The sequence below is a fragment of the Dromiciops gliroides genome, chromosome 4 (assembly GCF_019393635.1).
Source record: "Dromiciops gliroides isolate mDroGli1 chromosome 4, mDroGli1.pri, whole genome shotgun sequence".
Taxonomy (NCBI): Eukaryota; Metazoa; Chordata; class Mammalia; order Microbiotheria; family Microbiotheriidae; genus Dromiciops; species Dromiciops gliroides.
In genome coordinates, this window is record NC_057864.1 from 191,153,170 (window position 1) to 191,170,400 (window position 17,231).

At 45.7% G+C, this 17,231-nt stretch overlaps 1 protein-coding gene across 2 annotated transcripts in view; it reads right to left on the reverse strand.

Annotated features, from left to right (window-relative positions):
- Positions 1–17,231, reverse strand: part of MAP3K14 (mitogen-activated protein kinase kinase kinase 14) — a 47,775-nt gene that overhangs the window by 7,284 nt on the left and 23,260 nt on the right. For both annotated transcript variants that reach the window (XM_043964438.1, XM_043964437.1), the window contains exons 2-9: positions 13,460–13,729; positions 12,085–12,154; positions 9,157–9,367; positions 8,477–9,046; positions 7,469–7,606; positions 1,972–2,101; positions 1,554–1,685; positions 417–521 (exon numbers count right to left, since the gene is read on the reverse strand). In XM_043964438.1, the coding sequence (XP_043820373.1) occupies positions 417–521; positions 1,554–1,685; positions 1,972–2,101; positions 7,469–7,606; positions 8,477–9,046; positions 9,157–9,367; positions 12,085–12,154; positions 13,460–13,709 (1,606 nt within the window). In that variant the 5' untranslated portion in view covers positions 13,710–13,729. The remainder of the gene's footprint in view (positions 1–416; positions 522–1,553; positions 1,686–1,971; positions 2,102–7,468; positions 7,607–8,476; positions 9,047–9,156; positions 9,368–12,084; positions 12,155–13,459; positions 13,730–17,231) is intronic.

A 17,231-nucleotide genomic window follows, 5' to 3' on the forward strand; every position in this document is an offset into this window, starting at 1 on the left:
TTCTTTCTTTCTTCCCCCCCTCTTCCTTCCTTCCTCTTTCTCCCACCCTCCCTCTCTCTTTTTTTTCGTGGGGCAATGACTTGCCCAGGGTCACACAGCTAGTAAGTGTCAAGTGTCTGAGGCCACATTTGAACTCAGGTCCTCCTGAATCCAGGGCTGGTACTTTATCCACTGGGCCACCTAGCTGCCCCCAATATGACTTTCTTAATAAGAAAGGATCAGATATGGCTAACAATTTGTTTTTGCTTTGGTCAAAATCAACACATTTTAAAATCCAGGGACTGAGTGAACAGAGAGATGTCAGTCCAAAACTGTAATTTTCTTGACACTGTTGGCCTCTTGATTAACTAGTGGTCACAAAAGTGGGGTTAATCCAAGAACCCTGATAGATTCTGAATCTGGGAGACAGACCTTACCTGTAAGAAAGGACTTTCCCAAGCCATCAGGTTGCAAGTGGGTAGAATGGCCAAAGTCGCAGAGGAGCGCCCGGCTGCCATCATCAGATAAGAGAACATTGTCAGCTGTTGAAGCCCAGAGGAAGAAGATGAGGATCAGGGAGGGAAGTGATGCTGCTTCACAAGCCACCCCCAACTCAGCCTGATCTGGTCCTTAATGAGTCCATGTTCTGGCTAACTCAGAACAGCTGTGGATGTCTCTAATTTCATTACTCATAAAAGGGAGAGAGTTACAGCTCAGGTTGGAATTGGACTCAAGCTCTGTAAACTTCCCTTCCAAAGCTTTGTAACTGTCATTCATTTCACTCTGGGCTGCTTTCCGGCTCTCTAGTACAGGAGCAAGGTTGGCCTGCAGGGAAGTAAGGGAAAAACGGTGCCCAAGATGCCCTCTGGGTAGCTTTGTGTCCAGAACTCCATTTTGTAAAGTACATTTTGAGCACTCCCAAATCTAGTTCTGGGATTGTAGATGTTAGGATGACTATTATCAGTTCTCCAACAATACCGCTTACTACAAATTACTTGGTACTTCTCCAGCTGGGCTATTATGTCCCCAAGAGTACTGAAAGCACATTTTTCCTTTGACTGGAGAATAGTTTTTTAACCTTTTGGGGGTCATTAATTCTAGAACCTTCCCTCTGTTAATTACTTCTTATTCATTCTGTATATAACATGCTTTGTATATATTTGTTTGCATATCATCTACCCCAGTAAGCTCCTTAAAGGCAGGCAACACTTAGCACATTGCCTGGTACATAGTAGGTGCTTAATAAATACTAACTGATTGATTTGTCATGGGTCCCTTTGACAGTCTAATGAAACCTGTGGATTTTTTCTCAGAATAATGTGTTTAAATGCATCAAATAAAATACACAGGATTACAAAGGAAACAAACTAAACTGAAATAGTTATCAAAACAATAAAAAAATAAAACAAGTTCACAGACCCTAGGTTAAGAACCTCTGGACTAAAGGATGACTGGGAAGGAAGCAAAGAATAGGAAGACTAATTGTCCAGTAAGATGGAGTCTAGGAACTACTGCCCAAAGGTCCTGTGAACACAGCCGACCCTGGGCCAGGATGACAGCACTGTGACTTTCACCTTTCACATCTCCGTGCAGAATCCTTCGTGTATGGAGATATTCCAGCCCTTCCAAGGCTTGCCCCAAGTAATAAAGGGCTCGGTCTTCTGGGAGGCAGCCCTTCTGTTTTATCAGCTGACCCAGGGAGCCACCTAAGAGGGAAAAACAACAACAGTTCTAGTCTTTAGATTGTGATGTACAAGAATAATACTATTTTCCAAGGCCCTCCCCCAATGAATTAAGGCCTTAGCTGCTGGTCAAGAAGAGTGCCTAAGTAGAGCAGCAGTGATCAGGAGCTAATCAAAGCAATGACTACCAGACATCAGGGAGAGACAACATAACCCAGAACTTGGGGAGCTGAGAGAAATCCTCACCTCCTAGAGGCAAAGAGAGAGGTATTGTATTGGAGGAGGAAGTGCCTCAGCCATCATTTCTTACCTTCCATCAGCTCCATGAAGATGTTGACCCAAGGACCTTCCTTCACAGCGCCATACAAAGGGACAAAGTTGGGTGATGTCAGTCCAGCACATGCCGTTAACTCCTCTGCACGAAAAACTCCGACATGCACCTGAAAGGGACCAGAAGGGGGAGATCAAAGTCAGTTGGTAACTTCACGCTTTCAGCATGGGCAACAAGAGGTGGCTTATTTGGCATCCTTTCAAAACAAGACATTTCTGTCCCATTCTGGTACAATGCTAATTGTTTATGATGATAACCCTGAGGCACTGCAAGAACATAGAATATTTTATGGGTTATCCACGACTCCCTGCCAGTCAGGGCTTTATTGTTAGGTACATTTTTATTTTACTGACTTTCTCCCCAAACTGGCAATCGGTATTTGTAGTACACAGTTCACTATTAACCACGATATCTTGACACTGGATAACAATATTTTGTTGTCTTTATTTTCAACATCCAGTCTCTTGGCATTTTGTTAAGCAGTGAGCAGACCTACTTGGGAAAAACAAAATATGGTCCCTTTTCATCCTGGGGTGGTGGGGAGGAGAGGCAGTAGGGGTGGTTATAAGGATTCACCTAAAGTCATGCGCAGCTCCTATAGAATCAGCTTGCAGCCTACTAGCATTTGGGTCTGTCTCCTCTTACTACAAAACCTGGGTTCTCCATTCAGACTACTGGTCAGATTTCCTCGGTTACTTGTACTTCGGACTTTTATTAAAAAGAGCCTACAAGATCACAGACCCAAGCTCTGAAATGCTCAGCACACCTTTTTTCTCCTGTCCAATCAACCCCCTGCTCTAGTTTTTTTTTTTTTTTTTTTTTTTTTTTTTGCGGGGCAATGAGAGTTAAGTAACTTGCCCAGGGTCACACAGCTAGTAAGTGTCAAGTGTTTCAGGCCAAATTTGAACTCAGGTCCTCCTGAATCCAGGGCTAGTGCTTTATCCACTGCACCACCTAGCTGATCCACCTAGTACTTGATGATTTCAGAATAAAGCGCTGTTCGAGCCCAGCAGAGGGCGCCAGTGTATCAGCACTCTTCCCCCCCCCCCCAAACTACAACAGGCTCACATGGGTTTTCTTAATGATTTCAGAGAGCAGGGTAATGTTTTTGGAACAGCTAATCTAGCATAATACAAGCTTTTATTGCATGGGAAACTTTGGATGTGTTGTCTCTCCGTGGAAAATTAGCTTTTCTAGTTATAAAGTGTAGTGGAGGGCTTAGTAAAAAGGTTTAAAAACTTGCTAAAATTAAAAAAAAACAAACTTCTGTCTTCCCACCTCTAAAATCCTTAACTAACTGGCAATAGGATGATTGTCTCTCCATCACTATGAAAAATGCAAGCTTGGGGGCAGCTAGGTGGCACAGTGGATAGAGCACCGGCCCTGGAGTCAGAAGGACCTGAGTTCAAATCTGGCCTCAGACACTTGACACTTACTAGCTGTGTGACCCTGGGCAAGTCACTTAACCCCAATTGCCTCAAAAAAAATTGCAAGCTTGAAAGGTGTTTTTAATATTTCAAGATTTGTTGGTATGACATAACTTCCCATGCAATGTTTCAGATTTACTGGAGATCTGAGTGTTTATAAATGCATGGGGCTGAGCTGGGCATCAGACAAGGCAAGTTAGAGACATTCTCTGCTCTTAAGAGACTAACACTGAGCCTATGGCAGGATGACATGAGTTAGGTAAGATCTGACCATTACAAATTTGTTTGTTGTCTTTTAGTTGTGTCTGACTCTGACTCTTCATGACCCATTTTAGGTTTTTTGTTTTTTTTTTTGCAAAGATGCTAGTGATTTGCCATTTCCTTTTCCGGCTCATTTTACAGATGAAGAAACTGACTCATGCAAGGTTAAGTGACTTGCCCAGGGTCACACAGCTAGTGAGTATCTGAGGTCAATTTGAACTCAGGTCTTCCTAAGCACAGGCCCAGCACTTTCTCCACTGTGCCACCTAGCTGCCCTTTACAAATCTGTGGCAAACCTAAAAAGGTCCTTTGACCCCCTAGGTTGTTCTGAGCACTGTTGCAGGAATTTTCAATACTGGTGAGTGAGTTCAGCACTGGTGACTCTGAAGCTGCAGAAGGAGAAGCAGCAAGTGCTGGCACCAGCATGTGGCATCTGTACTTCTGAGTTCCTCGCATGGAACCAGGAAGCTTAATTTTGCTGGTTTTTCTGACACCCTTAATGTGCTACCTTGACCCTCATCCTCCCAGATTCATGCCCCGGGATTTCTTGAGGGCTCTTGGGGATAAGGAAAACACGACGTCTCATTCCTCGTTCCTAAACCCTAGTAGGGCAGCCTCCTCTTCTGTCCTGCTCCAAGAACAGGACAGGTGTCCAGCCAATCATTCTGCCAGCTACTTATGGAGAACAGAATTGAATTAAGCTTTGAAGCACAGAGATCAGACAGCCCAGGTTGTCTTCAGCAGATTCTGGGAAGTCTGAATGTCTGCTTTGATGCATTTGTATTGTCTTTGGGGGAGGATATAGAGTCCCTATTTCTCTACTCTGCTGGCATTCTTGTTCACCAGGATTCTGAACTGGAGTATGAAAATGGCCGAGAAATCCAGTGGTAGCATCACTCAGCACTCAAGTGTTCATTTTCAACATACTTTACAAACTTTAAACTTCCCATCCCCCTTCTGGGTGGAATGGCGAAGTGTTTTTTTTTTTAATTTAATTTAATTTAATTTTTTGTTTTTGTGAGGCAATTGGGGTTAAGTGACTTGCCCAGGGTCACACAGCTAGTAGTGTTAAGTGTCTGAGGCTGGATTTGAACTCAGGTCCTCCTGACTCCAGGGCCAGTGCTCCATCCACTATGCCACCTAGCTGCCCCTATGGCTAAGTGTTTTTTTTTTTTTATGACAGAGTGGCAAACTTAAGCGGAGAAGGTCAGGCATTTGGCCCTGGCCTCTCAGAGGAAGATGATGACCAATGCTGGCTTAGACTGTCTACTTCTCTTGTTGAGGGAGGTGCTAAGTTATTAGATTTATGTAGTGTTTTTGCAGGTTTGGTTAACAGTGTGGTGAGTTTCCTGTAAAAAGAGAGGGTTAGATTAAAATCTAGCCTAGGGGAGGGAGGCAAGGTACACAGTAGGATTGCTGTCACTTCTCCAACAGTACTGCTCACTCCCAAATACACTGCCTGGAGATGGAAGCTGGGGGAGAGGGCTCTGAAAAGATATTTCTGCTGCTTAGATGATCACCAAGGTCCTTCCCAGCTCTAACAAGCTGTGAGTATGACATGATACCTCAGTCCCCTCTCACCAAACTCCAGGGCTGGGACTGGCCCAATAGAACCCACATTCAGTCTAGATTTTAGAACTATACGGCTAATGTCATGGCCACCACATGTTAAAAACCATATGATGCCTTCTATTATTTACTGGCCCCAAACATAGCACTCAGCACCAGTTATTAGATCCTTTTTTTGTTCTATGTCTGTCAACTTAGTCTTTGAATCTAAGATGGATTCATTTTTAAGTTCATTTCACCTTGCATCAAAGAAGAGACATTAGCCTGTTCTAACTTTTGCCTCCAAATCTCTCAGCTGCTGCCACCAAGAAGACAGGTTAAGAAGAGGAGCCGGGGAGTGCCCAGCCCACATGAATGGTGTGCAAGAAGGCAGAAGGGGGCAGATGAATCAGGAGGGTAAGGTAAGGACAAGGTGGGCAAAAGCAAGGTTGGCTCAACAGCAGCAGGGCTAAGGAGGTCTCCGGTTTATGCTTAGGCTCCTGCTATAGCCTTTTCTGCCCAGCCTCATAATAATGTATCAGAGACAAAGCCCTGGATGGGGAGGCAGGAAATCTGGGTTCTGGTTAACTACAGGGAGGTAAGAAAAAAATCCCATTTATTCTTTACTATAGCACAGCACTCCAGGAACTTCAACATGGGGAAATACCATTGTGCCCTAGGGGTCAGAGACTGGGCCTGGTGAAAGACCTCAGGGTAAGCCCTACCTTCACATGCTAGCAAGTCATTTGACCTCTTGAGTGCCCCAGGCAACCTGATAAGCCTCTAAGCTGAAGAATAATTATCTATCTGCAGATATCAATTAATGAACAAGTATTTAATAAGTGACTATCATGTGCCAAGTATTGCCTTAAGTTCTGGGGATACAGGTACATAGAATGGGCTCATATTGTAACGTGGGAGACAGCTTGTATATGCAAAAATATATACAGTGTAAAGATGGTTAATAAATACACACACACACACAGAGCAATTAAATGCAGGGCTGTTGGGGAGGGAGGGCACCAACATTTGGGGGGACTGGGGAAGGCTTCATGCAGAAGAGAATGCCTGAGTGGCATCTTCAAGGCAGAGAGGGACTCTTATGAGGTAGCAGGAAGGAGAGAGTGAATTCCAGGCCTGGGGGACAGCCAGGGCAGAGGGATAGAGACCAGAAATGAGATTTGTGAGTGAGGCGCAGTTTTCCTGGACCATAGAGTGTGGGATGGTGAGTAATGTCCACCGAGGCTAGCAAGGCTTGACCTTGCCAGGAGTTCCCTACACAGATGAAATCATGTCTGTATCCATTCCCCCACCCTCCTTGGGAAAAAACCTTAAATGTTGGGGTAGAAATAACGAAGATGCTTCAGTGTTCCAGGACTGGCTTTGACACCATCTGTTCACCTTAGAAAAGGTACTTCACTCTTCTGCTCTTCAATTCCTAATGACCATCACTCTACAGCCAGAAGGGGCCTCAGAGGTCACCTTGTCCAACCCCTTCATTGGACTGAAATAGTTACCAAGGCCTAAGGAGGTTAGTCATATAAGCTACAGGCAGAATTTGAACCCAGGTCTTCTGACTCCAGAGTTGGGATCTTTCCACTCAGTCACAATGTTCCACTCATTTTTAAAATGAGAATGTCACACTGGGGCGGCTAGGTGGCACAGTGGATAGAGCACCGGCCCTGGATTCAGGAGGACCTGAGTTCAAATCCGGTATCAGACACTAACTAGCTGTGTGACCCAAGGCAAGTCACTTAACCCTCATTGCCCCGCAAAAAAAGAATGCCAGACTAGATATTTTGCTAAAGTCCCTTTCAGCTGCAAAATTCTAGAATCTTTCTTTTCCTTCTAGCTGATCTCATTTTGATATTACCACCTTCTCCTGCTGGGGGGATTCTCTCTAGATGTGCATTGTGTCCCATTCCATAGTCATGTCTGACTGACTCCAGCCTTCATAGTGGCCCCCGTACAGAAGAGTCTCAAACATGAGCACGATTATCACTGTATTTCTATACCCTACATATTTGCACGTACATGGACACATACTAATAAAAATACAGTTCCTACTCTGGGTCATGAGAGAACAGGTGCTCCCCCCTCAGCCTGACCAACAGCAGGGCTCTATTACATGCCAGACCCAAAGCTGCTCAGTGATCGTCCTTGAAGTAACACAGCTGGACGTATGCCCGACTTCCCACATGACTGGCTGCCCTGCTTATCCTCAAGAGCCCCCTGCATACCTTTTTGACAGCACACTGAAACCCTGTCTGCTTGTCTTCCATTCTGTACACTTCCCCAAAGGAACCTCTGCCCAGGCAGTCTCGGCTCTTGGTCCAGTGAACTTCTTCTTGGTACTCATAATCCACTGGTTTGAGTTTCTAAGGAGAGACACACTAGAATCAAAGGCCAGGAATCCAAGCCCTGACTAGAGTATGACAAAGGACTCAAGTAGTTAACAGTTTCTAAGCTGTCATCTTTGGTGGTGCTCCCTCAGCCCTGATATCTCTGACCCAGACTAGCAAGTTAAATGCCAAGTTGCTTCCATCCCAAAGTGACTGCCCTTTTTTTTTTTTGGAGGCTGTGAGCCTTTCAATTTTGCAAATGAGAGCGCCCAGTTGTTTCAGTAAGGTAGTTGTGAAGAAAAAGGGAAGGGGGTGAAAGAGGCTCCAAAAGCTCAAATCTCTTGAGGCTGTGGACTAACTGGCCTAATCACCAGAGTTGGTGGGCATTGACACAGGCTCCAACAATGGATAATTCTGAATGAATGAAGTGCCAAGTTATCATTTTTGACAGCCTAGTTGAGGCAATTCGTTTTAATTCAGGAACATATTTTTTTTCAACAACAGGAGCCTAGAAAATGATCCTTCAGACTTTTGAGTGGTGATCACTTTAAGGATCAATCATTATAACTGAATATTGGCCATAAGCTTATTTGTTACATTTTTTTTTGAGAGAAAAAAGAAGGGGGAAAAATGTTTGACAATTTAAAAAACATTATTAAAATGAATGTAAGGTCTTTGAGGGCAGTGACTGTATTTCTTTTGATGTGTCCCTTCAGTACAGTGTCCTGCACATAGTAAACAACTAATAAATGCTTCTTCATTTAAAAAAAAAAAAGAAAAGCTCTTTCAGATTATCTAAGGCTCCTATCCCTTCTAGTTCCAAGCCCAATCTTGTCTGGAGGGGATTCTTGTTCTAGCTCTAAGCAGCTGTCCCCACCTGTTCCAGGAGTGTTCCTGGTGGCTTACCTCAGTGAGCAGGACGCCTTCATTCTCTTCTGTCTCAGGGACTGTGTCCCGGCAACCTGCCCCTCCTCCCTGCCAGGTCTTGGCAAGGCTGGTTAGGTTCCTGGGCTCGCCCATACTCACACTCCCTTTCAGAGCATGCACCAGATATTCCTCCACGGAAAGCTTCTCTGAGGTGCCATGCTTCGAGCAGGGAGTCTCCAGGCCCGGGCCAGACAAGTGGCGTTGGCTATCTACACGGGCCAAGTTACCCAGCAAGAAGGTCCCCAAGGGTCTGGACTTCTGAACGAGAAGTGGGGAGAAGGGGAAGGGCCGGGGCAGTCTCTTGCAGGGGGAAGAGTGCAGTAGGTCTGGCTGGGGCATGAAGTCCTTGGGGTGATGAAGTTTCCATACGTGGTTCAGGCACTGCACTGGGCTGATGAGTTTATGGAGCTCAGCTCGAGGGTGGGTTTTCAGCGCTGAGTGCAGGCCCGCTCCTACTTTCTCAAAAACTAACGGGCTGTGGAGCATCTCCTTCGGAGAGCGGGCGAACTGAGGGGCATTGCTGAAATATGGGCCTGCGGACTCATCCTCCTAGCAGGAAAACACGAGCATTAGGGCAGAGCCTCAAGTGACACCATCACTCAGCCACCCCACCTCAGCAGAAACCACATACCACAGGCCACGGGGCGGAGCAAGCTCACCTGGACAGGGACCATGCAGCTTTCTTGCTCGGGGGTTTTGGGGAGAGGCTTGGCCAGGGGTCCACCCCTCTGGCCTGGCACCTTTGAGCTTTTCTTCTTTCGCTTCTTCCCAGCCTTGTTTCGACGCTTGGCCTTCCAACAGGCGGGGGTCATTTTCCCCTCCGTTGCGTGGGCTACATTGTTGGGGATCTGGTCCAGACTATCAGACCGGCTGTCAAAGGGAGAGATACTCTGCTTCAACAGGCACATGCAAGTGCTTCCGGAGAGTCCCCTCCCTGCCCTCCATCCTCTGTACCCCACTCATCCAAAGGGATAAGCCTGGGGATGGGTAAATGCAAGCAGGTGAGAAAAAGAGAGGGGTCAGGGGGCAGCTAGGTGGCACAGTGGATAGAGCACCAGCCCTGGATTCAGGAGGACCTGAGCTCAAATCTGACCTCAGACACTTGACACTTACTAGCTGTGTGACCCTTGGGAAGTCACCTAACCCGCATTGCCCCGCAAAAAAAAAAAAAAAAGAAAAAGAAAAAGAGAGGGGTCAAAGCACCAGGGGGGGGACGGTGCTCCAGACACAACAAAGGTTTGCTTTGGTCACCTCCCGAAGGAGGATTTTAGAGGAACATTTTGCAGCTGCTCAAGGCCTCCCCTCCCTACCCCACAACCCATTCGTAGAGCAACCTGAGATCTGTTGCCAAGATTCAGGCAGTTCCACAGTAATGCCAGAGTGCCTACTGCTCAAACCTTTTGAGGCTGGTGACTGACTGGCCTGGCTGGCAGTGACCTCTTCTATCTTGGAGAGCATGTATTTTCTGTACCATTTACTTGACCCTTACCATATACACTGCCTGGCATTATTGGTTATCTTTTCATGTGTGTGTCTCATCTCCTAAACTGAATGTGTTTGTAAACTCTTTTAGGGCAGGGACCATATCTTATACTTCTTTGTATGTCCCTCAGTGCCTAGTACAATGTGCCCATCCTTCAAGTCCTACCTGAAACGTCACCTTCCACAAGCAGCCCTTCCCAATCCCCTTGAATACCGGGGCCTTCCCTTTGCTCATTATCTCTAATTTATCTTGAATGCAGCCTGTTTCTAAGTAGCTGTTTACGCGTTGTCTCCTGCATTGTGCTGCGAGCTCCTGGGAAGCAGGAATTGACTTTTTGCCTCTCTTTGAATCCTTAGAGGTTAGTCCAATGCTTGGTACATAGTAGGCACTTAAAAATAAATGGTTGTTGAATATGCTGATTTGATTTGGTGAATTAAGATCTAAGTAGCTTATTTATCCCACTGGGCAGTGCCAGCTTCTCCCTTCTACTCTCCTCATCTCCCTTGGCCTGAAAAGGACCCCCCCCCAGGCAGCTCATACTGTATATAGTCGTATGCGGCGGTGCCAACTGGCCAAAGCCCTAACGACTTCTCTCAGGGTTTCCAAATGGCTGGGAATGGATAGCATGCCACTCCTTGCAGCCTCAGCTAGGTTTGTCATTTATATCCATTCAATCATAATGGAGCATCAATTATAACGAACCTGTCTACAACATACCCTCATGCCCCCCAATTTGCTGCTGACTACTCTGTTTGTTTGTTTGTTTTGTGGGGCAATGAGGGTTAAGTGATTTGCCCAGGGTCACCCAGCTAGTAAGTGTCAAGTGTCTGAGGCTGGATTTGAATTAGGTCTTCCTGAATCCAGGGCTGGTGCTTTATCCACTGTGCCACCTAGCTGCTCCTTGCTGATTACTCTGTAACAAAAGTCGAACAAGTTTCCCTTTTAAGTGAGGGGATGGTTCTGCACAGCTATCAAAAACAAAGATGGGCAGTTTTTCCTTTTGGCTGCAGCAGCACTGGCGATGGCACCTGTGCAGCTCAGAGCCAGGGCTCCTCTGCTCTGGGCACTGAAGAGGTCTGAGGAATAGCTGACTTACAGTGAGCATGAACTGTCTGTAATAGTGTCAAGAATATAGTGCTGTTGTTGAGAAGGTGATCACACCACCTTATAGGATGGTTGTGAGGCTTCTAAAGTACTTTTCAAGGCTTGAAGTGTTACATAAATGTCAACCAATATTATTATGAAGACATCTGGCACGTCTTCGTGGGAGGGAGACTTGCCTAGTTCTCCAGAACAAGTTACCAGTTCTCAACATTACTGACTCCCAATCTCCTGGATAACACAGTGGACTATGACAGCCACTGTCACTCAAGACTTCTGATCAGAAATGTGGCAGGGGAAGGGCATCCTTTCTTTAGTTAATTTAGTTGGGGTTTTTCATGTTGTCCCTTCTGGAGATAAGGGAGGGAGAGGTATTGGGAGGAAGGGCTTGCCCTCAGTGTATCGTGAGGCATAACACAAAGAGTCCAAGATTGGGCATCAGGGGGCTTGTGTTCACATTTCAGACATTCATTAACTTGGTGAACTTGGACAAGTTACTGTGTCAAACGAGGGTGATGTCTGAGGTCCTTTGTAGTTCTAAATCTATGATTCTATGAACTTTGACTTCAGTGGGCAGATTCCCTTATGTTTGAATCCCACCCCAACATTTCCCATAGGAGACAGGGGGCCAGTCTGGACATAGGGCAGGTGGTTTGGGCAGCACCTCTCAGGGGCCAGATGTCAGGTGCCAGCAGAGATGTTTCTCAGCACCCTCCCTAATGACAAAGGCAACAAAGGTGAAGGGAAACAAAGCAAACTGATGCCTAAGGAGAAAGAAGCCTCTAGCTTGCAAGACTTAGAAGCATCTCTCCATGAGCTGTGAGAAGCACCTGAAAAGCTCATTTTGTGAAGAGAAAAGCTGGGCCAACAAGCTTTGCCTGATTCCAGAAGCCATCCCCCAGGAAGTGGAGAGGGGAGTTGCTTGGGTTCAGTCAATAGTCAATAGGGCAAAGGAGACATCGGGTTCAATCTCCTTGCCTTCCCTTTGACATTGCTTCCTTACCTGTACTGTTTTGAGCCAGCAATAAAAATTCTCTCTGAAAAGGTGGGACTGAACTCTTGGCTGTTCTCACCTGTTTGAAGGGGGGCAGGGAAGAGGAAGAGAAAGAACAGGTGTTCAACACTTAGGCGAGTGAATGTTAACAGAAAATAAGCACCTAGGCCAGAGCCTGACAAGTTCTACAGCAGCTCAGCAAACTAAGCAGCTGTACCCTGGACCTGCGACACTGTCTTCCCTTTCCTTGGGCCACTGTCTGCTCCCTCCATCTGCTCTTCCCACCCCTCATGCCCCCACATCACTGCTCCTCTGGGGTTTCATCTCTTGATTGAATCATACTGCCTCTTTTCACATCTAGGCGTTAGCTGGAAGAAACCTAAGAGGTCATCTTTCCTTATTACAGGTGAGGAAAATGGGGAGTAAGGCCCCAGCAGTAGAGCTGGGATTTCAGAGGTGGTTCTTGGAAGGCTACCCCTACATTCTCTGACATCTCTAGACACCAATCAGAGATATCTAAAGGCATTCGGCAAACCTTAAGGTGTTATTACAAACTGGAGATGGAGTGGGCAGAAGGCTTGTTTACCTGAAATGAAAACCTGCCCTGGCCCAAGACCCCACCCAAATACCTCCCTGGTAGTAGCCGAGTCAGCTGAGGCCCTGAAAGGCATCTTGTGTCTAGCCCTGCTCCCCTCAGGAGCATCTCTGTCCCCTCTGGGAGCCGACACTATTGTTGGCCTCCCAGTATTTACTCCTTTGCTGGGTAGGAAGATGATAATGGCAGTAAAAGAAGGGGACAGGCCTCCCAATACTACATCTGTTTTATAACAGTCTAGGAGGGCCTGAGAGCTGGGTGCTGGATTCACAGGAGGTGTGGCAATGGATCGACCGAGAAGGTGAAGGCTTAAAGGGTACAGTCAAAAAGGGTTCTGTCTGCAAGGAAACTTGCCCTCTTCCACATCATCAATTCTCTCATAAATCATCAATGTTGATCTGACACAGGCGTGACTTCTCATTGCTGCTTTTTGAGTCGTCTATGTTTCTGGTCATCCATGAAACTCCCTCCCTTTATTGAGGGCACAAATTACTCTGCTTTTCTTTATCCTGACTACGACATTCAGAGAGGGCATATATGTGACAGATATTTGCAAGAAGTTTGGTAGCCCAGGAAATCTTGTAAACCTCCTAACCAACATGGGGCTTGGATCTCAGGAGAGGTTCCCCAACTACACAAATCAATGATGGAATAAAGGAGAATGAGGTAGGAATTCACTGTCTCTTAAAGGTTAAAACAAGATCCAGACTCATATCTGCAGAGCTGGTGAAAAGACCCTGCTCTCTTTCCCTCCTTAGACCAGGAGCACCCGCCCAGATCACCACTTACATTCTGCCTGGGCAATGATGGAGATGGAGGCCGATCCTCCTTCCACGCCTTCCTTGGCAGTGCCTTTGGTAATGACATCGTTCAGGATTTCCCATTGTCCACAGAAAACCCGGTTCTTCTCCACAGTTTCGAGCTTGCAGACAGAGCTGGACTTCTTGGCTGGAACCTGGCTCTTTCCTTTGGCAAGCTCCTTCTGGTGCCCAATATCTGAGTCTGGTGCACTCTGGCACATAATCTCCATCACTGCCATTTCATAGGCTCACTGAGACCCTGAGGGAAACCAAGTCACATGTTGAAAACTTTCGAATACATTTATTATGTATATTCTTAAGTACCACTACCTGTATTTTGGTCTTAGGCTGTAATTTCCACAAGGGTAGAGACAATGCTTTAGCTAAACTTTTTATTGTCTTCTTCCCCGCAGAAAAGTATTTTATACACAGTGGCACTTAAATGTGTATTGAATAAATTTAATTAACACCAAGGAGGAAAATGGAGTGGACTAAAGGTAGGGAAAGGTCAGAAAAGGAAAACATTAGGAAAAGGAAAAGTGAGGGTTTTTTCCTCTTTTCATGCCATATGCCATCCATCAAGGCCCAGCCCAAATTCCATTTCTTCCACGAATGCCCTTGTCCTAACCTCCCCCGAGCCGTGAACCAACACCACTGCGCTTTGTACTCTTCTTAGGATACTGTCACATCATTCCTTGTTTTATCATGCTTATTATTATTATTATTATTATTTTGCAGGGCAATGAGGGTTAAGTGACTTGCCCAGGGTCACACAGCTAATAAGTGTCAAGTGTCGGAGGCTGGATTTGAACTCAGGTTCTCCTGAATCCAGGGCCAGTGCTTTATCCACTGCGCTTATTGTCCCACCCACCACCAAAAAAAAAAAAAAAGGAGAGGCTGTTGTAGTAATCCAGGTGAAAGGTGATAAGGGCCTGAACTAAGGTGGTACCTATTTGGAGAGAGAGAAAGAGATGGATGGAAGAGGTGTTGGCTATGTGGGGTAAGGGAGGGTGAGGAGTCAGGGCTAAAAACCTAGGTGACTTTGAAAGAACTAGGGAAATTTGGAAGAGGGGTGGGTTTTGGTGACAAGATGAGTAGCTTTAGCTACAGAAACTAGGGATGGATAGAAGGATCTGAGCATTATCTGCAAAGAGCTGATGATGAAACCCTATGGGAGCTATGGGGTCATCCAGAAAGAGTATAGACAGAGAGGAGAAGAGCCCAGGGCAGAGCCTTGGGAAGGGGATGAGCTACACTCACATTTAGGTAGCAGGATATGGATGATGAACCAACAATGGTGACTGAGGAGTGGTCAGGCAGCTAGGAGAACAAAGTATCAGGAATACCTAGTGAAGAGAGTTTCCAGAAAGAGAGTGTAGCCAAAAGTATCAGATGCTACATATGTTGAGGTAAAAAAAGGATAAGGATGGAGAAAAAGCCACGCCATTTGATTTAGCCATTTAGAGATCGTTGGTAACTTTGAGAGAGCAGTTTTGATTGGGTGATGAGGTCAAAAGTAAGATTATAAGGGGTTGAGGAATGAAGTGGAGGAAACCTATGTAAACTGCCAGGCTGACTCTTTCTCTGTTAGTATGGCTGGGGTTCTTGGCTTCTGATATTTTTGTCTAATTCATAGAGGAAGATGTCAGACTTGAAGATATGATCAGTAGTGATACCCATATCCATTTGTCACCTGCCTGAGACATGGACAGCCTTATCTATTTTTAGGTTTAGTTCCCAGTAGCTTATTATCCTTTTAAAAATATGAGATTATTTTTTAGTGTTCTGACACTGACCACAAAAAAGTTATTACATTTTGAATGTAAATTGTTATATGCCAAGCTAGAGGCAGAAATCTTAATTTCCCAAGATGTATCATGGATTTGTGGCTCTTCCGAAGTAACTGACATGCTTCCTACTGCAATGTTTGTACTGAATTGTCTTTTTTTGTGAGGAAATTGGGGTTGTGACTTGCCCAGGGTCACACAGCTAGAAAGTGTTAAGTGTCTGAGGCTGGATTTGAACTCAGGTCCTCCTGAATCCAGGGCTGGTGTTCTATCCACTGCGCCACCTAGCTGCCCCCTGAATTGCTTTTTTAAAAATCTAAGAACACTTCTAAACATTCAAATTCAGAAAACAGCAGTGGTTGAAGTTGTTTCATTGTCTGTCCAGACCCACCCCAACCCTCTCCAAACACCAGCTACTACTGACCAAATTATGAAAGGAAGAAACAAAAGTTCATCTTTTCCCTGGCCACCAAAGGAGCTAATCAGCAGAGGGCCTGACCCTACTGTTATTTTGTGTGAACAACTAAGCCACTTTGCAATAAAACAATCACAAAATCGTGGTCCACATTACTTCTTTTTTTTTTTTTTTAGTGAGGCAATTGGGGTTAAGTGACTTGCCCAGGGTCACACAGCTAGTAAGTGTTAAGTGTCTGAGGCTGGATTTGAACTCAGGTACTCCTGACTCCAGGGCCGGTGCTCTATCCACTGCGCCATCTAGCTGCCCCTCACATTACTTCTAAAGCTCAGAAAAGACAAGTAAAACCCTGTCCATTACAGGATTTCTTTTTCTTTTTTTTTGGGTGGGGCAATGAGGGTTAAGTGACTTGCCCAGGGTCACACAGCTGGTAAGTGTCAAATGTCTGAAGTCAAATTTGAACTCAGGTCCTCCTGAATCCAGGGCTGGTGCTTTATCCACTTCGCCACCTAGCTGCCCCCAAGGATTTCTTTTTTATTCAATGCATACAGGATATTAGATGCCGACAGTTATTCGTTGAAAATGATTTTTTTAAAAAGTGGTTTGAGTTAATAGGAACAGAGAAAATGACAGTCTTCTCTAACTTTGCTCAGCTTGCTTTATTCCATGGGTCCTCAGCACTTAAGCACTCAGCTTGGACTTCGTCCTTGTTCAGGCAAGTACTTTGTCTTCCTAGACTGGAATTATGTGTGTCCTTCGTTCTTGAAGGGGACCAATGACAACACAAGGGTCATGTCTTGACTTGCTTGTGAAATGGATTTAAGTGAAATGGAACTGTACAAAGTCCTAAGGCTCCAAGCAAGGCCCAGGCCCTCTTTCAGACCCACCCTCCCTGCTGTGGTGGGGCAGCTATGTGGCGCAGTGGACAGCACTGGCCCTGAAGCTGGGAGGATCTCGATTCAAATCTCACCTCAGACACTTACTAGCTGTGTGACCCTGGGCAAATCACTTAACTCCAATTGCCTGAAACATCCGGGGCCATCTCCAGCCATTTTGATGTACATCTTGCCACTGTCCCAGATGGCTCTGGAGGAGAGTGAGGCTGGTGACTTTGCACAGCCTTGCCTCACTTAAATCCAATTCACTGCAAGTCATGACATCTATCATGGTACTCTGAGAATGAAGAGCAAACAACAACATAAACAACCCTGCTGTGGCTGAAACAATATAAGTTTCCCCTACATTGCAGACACTCAACTAAAGCTGTTGACTAACTGCCAATATATGTATGCATGTCCACATCTACTTCTATATAAGCAAGTGTGCACACACACACACACACACACACACTCCAGTCAGCAATCTTATATTAAGCCCCCACTGTGTGCAAACACTATGCTAGTACTGGGGAAACGAGGAAAGCAAAAACATAGTCTTTGTCCTCAGTGAGCTCATATTCTAGTTGGGGAACATGCAAATAAACTGTATACATACAAGAGACAGACATCACAAATCAGACAATCTAATAGGGAAGGCAGTAGTGGGTGAAGAGGAGCTTG